The sequence below is a fragment of the Syngnathoides biaculeatus genome, chromosome 6, assembly GCF_019802595.1.
Source record: "Syngnathoides biaculeatus isolate LvHL_M chromosome 6, ASM1980259v1, whole genome shotgun sequence".
Classification (NCBI taxonomy): domain Eukaryota; kingdom Metazoa; phylum Chordata; class Actinopteri; order Syngnathiformes; family Syngnathidae; genus Syngnathoides; species Syngnathoides biaculeatus.
The window spans coordinates 7,961,852-7,967,964 of NC_084645.1; the positions used below are offsets into that span (position 1 = coordinate 7,961,852).

Genomic DNA, 6,113 nt, shown 5'->3' on the forward strand with positions numbered 1-6,113 from the left:
GGATGCAGAAGAAAGAAAAGTGATCCATAATGTGCAAACTTACCGCCAGCAATGTTCCCTTGCTGTTGCTACTGATGGACCAAATTGGCCCACCATAGGCATCCACTGTGGACATGGGCTGCAAGTTCTCCAAGTCATACTCTGTGATCTCTCCACTCAAACCTGCACTGAAGAGACGGTGACCCACCCAGCAGAGAGTCTCGATGCCTGCACCATCCCGACCTGGGATCACCTGCATCAAAATACAGCGTTTCCTAGTTATTTGCGGGAGTTAGGTTCCCTACTCTCCACCCGGTCCAAGTCAAAAAAAAATAAAAGATAAAATAAAATTTAAAAAACTGCATATAGTGGATGCAGTATTAAAATACCTATTTATGATATGTACCATATTATTGCAACCACAAGGCGCACTTAAAAGTCTTACATTTTCTGAAAAATAGAAAAATTCCGTATAGTAGGAATACATATATAGTTTGAATACTTTATATAATTAAATCATTTAAGAAATATATTTATTTTTCGCTTAAAATGTCCCTTTAAAAAATTGAAGCATGATTGTCACGAACGACCCCCTCCCCCCATTTGAAATCTGCAAAGGATAGCAACTGTGATAGCATGCTGTGGCTGGGATGCGTGAACTTCTCACCTTTTCTTGGAAGTAGTTGTCAGTGAAGTTAAAGACTTCAACAGTTCTGTCAGCACGGGCCACAGCAAGTCGTTCCGTTCGGCTATTGAACGCCATGGCTCGGACAGCGCTGGGCATGTAGTCGAAGAAACGAACCCGGTGTACCTTAAACTCACCCATTTTCTCTCAGCTCGGGTAGCTTCTGAACACGAGGAGCAGAGCGTGGCAAACGCGTGATTGTGCTGGCGAGTCAAACAAGGTTTCCGGAAGAATTCGTTAACGAGAAAAAACAATATGTTACCTCTCCACAGAGGCAGGCTCACATAACATTTACAGGACCGACACACGCTAGAAAACGGGCAGCCACGTTGGAGACCTCTGAACCGGAAACGAACAAAACAGCTATGATCAAACGGAAGTACGTCATTGCATGGAGGAAAAAAAACGTCTTCAGCTGGCGGGAAACGTGACTCACGTCAACTATGAACTTTGATACTGGAGTTGGACAATGGTTCAAATAGTGATACGGTAAGCGTCGAACGAACTGATTTTATATATTTGATCAAGTTTTTACCTAATATATTTGTTGCTTTAGGAGACACAATCTTCTTTCCCGTTTTCCCTAGAATAATGGATTTCCTTCCTTACTGTGTTGGAGGCCCCAATAATGTATCACTGTCTTTATAGGGGAAGCGTGGGTGGCAGGAGTCCTACAGAGTGGCTGCTGATCGAGCTGCAGGGAGAGATAATATCCAGACACTACTCTAGCCTGGCAGGAAATGTGATGGGAGACCTCCTCTACACGAAGGAGGTAAACAAGACACATAATCATCTTGGATTTGGCAAAAGAACCATTGGCTCTGTATGAATAGTTTTCCAATGACGCCACCACAGTCCTTAGACCAATCGGATAAATGAATGATAGGAAAAAAAAAAACCCAACACTTCACCTATCACCTGGGTTCTCTAACCTATATGGCACACAAGATGGCGGAATTGGAAACATATCCATTTGTTTTTGCTGCTACTGAGTAACACTCAGAGATCAAAGTACACTGGTATTAATGACGCTAATATAATTGTTTCCTCTGATTTCACCCTCTCAACAATACACATTTGCAGATTTTTTTTCATCCCCACACTATCTATTGTGTTGTATTAAAATGAGACATTTGCAAACTTGTGCTTTAACTTTGAAAAACATTGATCAACGTTTTCCAATCTTCTGATAAACCAGTAACTAAATCGTAATTTTTTAATTGCAAACATAAGATTATTGGTTTAATCTGTGAAGATATTTCACATCATAATAATTAACTCCGGCGGTATGGTGGAGTAGCTGGAAAGTGTTGGTCTCACAGTATTGAGGACCTGGGTTCAATCCCAGCCCTCCCTGTGTTTTGGGTTTACATGTTCTCCCCGCGCCTACGTGGGTTTTCTCCATGCACTCCGGTTTCCTCCCACACCCCAAAAACATGCAACATTAATTGGACACGAGGTTTGATTGTGACTGCGGTTGTTTGTCCCAATGTGGCCTGCGATTGACTGGCAACCAGTTCAGGGTGTACTCAGCCTCCTGCCCGTTGACAGCTGGCTGCTCCAGCACTCCCGTGACCCTCGTGAGGATAAGCAGCTAAGAAAATGGATGGATGAATAATTCATTCATTTATTATTTGTAGCCGTAGCATAAATAACAGGTCACTCACGTCGTTGAACCTGGACAGCCTGATATGGTCGCCCTTAGTAGTAGTACCAAACACATACTTCTTAATTCCTAACAGTTGTTGAATACAACTTAAAATGTTTTTTTTTTTAATCATGAAACAATGCAGATGACTGTTAATCAGAAATCAGCAAAGATTCTACCAATAAATAAAGGTTTGATCCAGTTATTTGAATAATGTATGGAATAATCAATCCTAAAATTGTTCACTCGTAACAGACCTGGAACACAGGCGGTATTACACGCCCAGTTGACTGTTTTGGGGTTTCTAGTTCAAATCCTGGTATCGATGTGTGGAGTTGGACTGTTCTCCCAGTGCCTGTGTGGCTTTTCACCGAGTAATCTGGCTTCCTTCCAAAAGTTAATTCCAAATGTTAATTTAATTCAAGGCTCGAAATAGTCTACCGTAAATGTGATGTGAATGGTTGTTTGACTGGATGTTCCCTGGAATGGGCTATTTTATATTCATCTATCTCAGGGATGGGAAAACTGGCGGTCCACTGGTCACGTGGGGTGCACCCATAGTCTTAAGTCGCCCCTCTATTAATTTAAAAAATGTTTTTGGGGGAATTATAGTCTAATTTCCTTTACTATACTTCAGGGGTGCTCAATGCGTCAATCGCAAGGCAGTCTTGGTCAATCAGGGCACTGCGTGCGGGGGGAAAAAAAAAACCTCTGCCAATGGTCCCTCGAAACTGCACGCATGCGCGTGCATTGCTGATGCTGTCTCAATTGAAAGTATAACATAGTTATTCAGTTTGTGGCATTTTGCAATGTGATTCAATGAGTGAGGGATGACTGGTTGTTACATCCAGTGGCACAATTCACATACTATAAAAAAAATGAAAAGAAGCCACAAGTTTCTTTTAAGCAGGACATAGAACTTTCTCTAACTACTGCTGCTCCGCCACGCTCTCTTTTCCTAGTTTACCTTACACTCGGCTGCCCCCCCCTTAAAGACGTACACTCATAATTAGAAACGTTACAGTGCTTACGCAGCCCATTAATGTGTTTTATAATGGATAATATAATTGAAGAAAAAGTGGTTTAACTGGATGAGATTTTCTGTTTTCCGAGTGGGAAAGGTCTGGTCTGAAGCTGAAGTAGAAACTGCAGGATGAGATGGTGTGTAGTTTTAAAATTCCACCTTGGCACAGCCTAATGCAGGATGAAAGCACAGACAATACAGCACACAAAAAGCAAATTCTGTATTTTAAATATAGGAGGCAACATTAACCTTAAAACGGTTTGGGGTCCCCCCCCCCCTCCCTCTCCGTCCATCACGTCTAGCTAGCAAGAGGCTGGCTTCTTGATAAGTAGAACTTGGGGTAAAAAAGCCTGGCCACCCCTGCTGTACTTGATGAATTTAAAATTTGAATAGCACCGTTCACCGCTAGATGGCAGACATCGCTTGGTAATGCGCCCAGTTGGTATTTTCCATCAGGAAATTCATCAAGAATTGGGAGCAGGTTCGTAAATGTTCGAAAGGCAACAGCAATTTTTCTTCTTCACAATAACCATTGCCAGTTCGTTTAAAGTACACGAGGACAGTTAAAGCTTGTAATAGTATGAAAAAGGTGCATGTATGGCATGGACAAGCGACAGGACAGGGGAGACGAGCAGTAGGGCTTTTTGAATAAAGCACCCTGAAACTCCCATGTTTGGAGATTTAGAATGACAAGCAGGACAAACATTATAACATTAAAATTTTTAGTGAGTTGATTTTCATCCCAAATAAAAATTAACAAAATGATTTGAGAATGGTTTGCTGTTCAGCAGTTTTGTGTTATCTTCCAATGGTTATTCTGGGGTGCTGGGGGGGATATATATATATATATAACGAGCGGGAGGCAGTGTACACCCTGAACTGGTTGCCAACCAATAGAGCCAGACACAGCCAAACTATGAAGCCAGCTGGAAACGTTGGCCTCACAGTTCTGAGGTCCCTGTGTGGAATTTGCATGTTCCCCCTGTACCTGCATGTTTTTTTTTTCCCCAGGCACTCCGGTTTTCTTCCCAGATCCCAAAAGCATGCATTCATTGAAAGTGTGATTGTGAGTGCGGCATTTTGTCTAAATGTGCCCTGCGATTGGCTGGCAACCAGTTCAGGGTGTACCCCGCCTCCCGCCCGTTCACAGCTGGGATAGGCTCCACCACTCCCGCAGCCCCTAAATGATGTATTTCAAAATGTCAAACTGTTACTGTTCCCCTTCAATATGGGTCTCTCTCTCTCTCGCCTCACACAAATTGTTGTTGAAGATTGGTTCTTTTATACAAGCATTTCAGCATAGAAACTGTGACATTCATTGGTTCAGAAAAAAAAAAAAAAAACAATACTCATTTTTGTCATACATCTGGTTACAAATACATGTGATCTGAATTAGCCTCGTGTTAGCACTGATGAAAAATAACGGCACCCTGTATCATTTCAATTACTTATTCTTGATATTGCTTGTTGTAAAACAAACCACTCCACAGCCCCATTCTGGCCTCTTTGGGTCAATCACATTCTTCTTTATCTTTCCATTATAGGGGGTGCCGGTGTTAATCGTAGGACATCACATATTGTACGGGAAGCAGGTCAAATTGGAGAAACCCTTTGCCGTCCTCACCAAGCATCCTGCCCAATCACAGGATATTGTTGGCATCAAGCATGATGCCTCCCAGGACGCCAAGGAAAGAGAGCAGCATGGATCCACATCCTACTTTGTGTCTGCAATCATCAAAAGAAAACTTATCTTTAAGACGCGACCCAAACCCATCATTACTAATGTACCGAAGAAAGTATAGTGTGGTGGACTGGACTTGTTCTCATGGAAACTTGCCTCTGACATCGTCATGCTAAAAAAAAGATATTGGCACTGGGAGAAGTGGCAGGAAGGAAGACATTCATCCAGTTTCTGTACAGCTTCTTTCTATTGCTGGCAGTCATTCAAGGCCACAATTTGACAACCATTTACACGTTTAGGACAGAATTTTAGGGGTTAGACTGAGACAGACGTACTAACCACCAGGCTACTGTGCTGCCAGAATCTAAGGAATTACTAAAAAATATCCATTATGAACCTGTTAAAAAATGTAATATTTTTGTTGTTGGAAATTATAAATTTGTTTCCATTACTAGATCTATTTTAATAGCACCATTCATCAGTAAACGTATACATAATTTGCTCACACTTCCAATAATCCTTCTCCAGAGAAGACTAGACTTTGTACCCTTTGTTATTTAAAGAGTGGATGCAAATGCATGTCTTTTATTAATGCATTTGATTATGAAATATATTAAGATGCTGTGATTTCAATAAAAATGCTTTCACATGCATATCTACTGTTTCGTTGATGAAGGCAACTCCAATGTTGTGTTTCCTCATAGTGAAAAAGCTTCTCTGTTCGTCCTAAAAGACAATGGAGCAATTCAATCTTTCATTCACCATTGTAGCCCTCAGGTTCACCTTTTCTCACGTTTCTTACACACATGCTGTATGGAGTCACACACATACACACAGGCAAAACGTTTCATGCTGTGTTGTGTGTATTGAGTGTCCTCAAAAGGAAGTGTGAAGCAGTGATTTCACATTAAGGTATGTCAGGAAAGTTCCAGGACTTCAATCATAAATGATATATTTCAAAATGTGAAACTGTATACTGTTCCCCTTCAATACAGACCTAACAAACAACCAGAATTTCTACAAATAGATTGTGTGGCTCTTGCTTTGCTCAGCGGGCAACAGGCGAGTGTTGTGGCAGGACAATTTACATCTGACT

General features: G+C 41.5%; 2 protein-coding genes across 2 annotated transcripts in view; one reads left to right on the top strand and one right to left on the bottom strand.

Annotated features, from left to right (window-relative positions):
• The window catches only part of utp4 (UTP4 small subunit processome component), a 20,276-nt gene extending 19,218 nt beyond the window's left edge, over positions 1 to 1,058 (bottom strand). Inside the window, exons 1-3 of the mRNA XM_061822362.1 lie at positions 927 to 1,058; positions 647 to 827; positions 44 to 232 (exon numbers count right to left, since the gene is read on the bottom strand). Of these exons, the coding sequence (XP_061678346.1) occupies positions 44 to 232; positions 647 to 805 (348 nt within the window). The 5' untranslated portion in view covers positions 806 to 827; positions 927 to 1,058. The remainder of the gene's footprint in view (positions 1 to 43; positions 233 to 646; positions 828 to 926) is intronic.
• chtf8 (CTF8, chromosome transmission fidelity factor 8 homolog (S. cerevisiae)) lies at positions 1,017 to 5,670 on the top strand. The gene is made up of 3 exons (XM_061822364.1): positions 1,017 to 1,153; positions 1,313 to 1,436; positions 4,881 to 5,670. Exons 1-3 carry the CDS (start codon positions 1,134 to 1,136, stop codon positions 5,136 to 5,138), a joined length of 402 nt encoding a protein of 133 aa, XP_061678348.1. The 5' UTR covers positions 1,017 to 1,133; the 3' UTR covers positions 5,139 to 5,670.
• Positions 5,671 to 6,113: the final 443 nt, after the last annotated feature.

Coding starts and splice junctions, on each gene's coding strand:
- chtf8 (XM_061822364.1), top strand. CDS start 1,134: ATGGTTCAAATAGTGATACG. Junction 1,154..1,312: donor ATGGTTCAAATAGTGATACG/GTAAGCGTCGAA, acceptor CTGTCTTTATAG/GGGAAGCGTGGGTGGCAGGA. Junction 1,437..4,880: donor ACCTCCTCTACACGAAGGAG/GTAAACAAGACA, acceptor TTTCCATTATAG/GGGGTGCCGGTGTTAATCGT.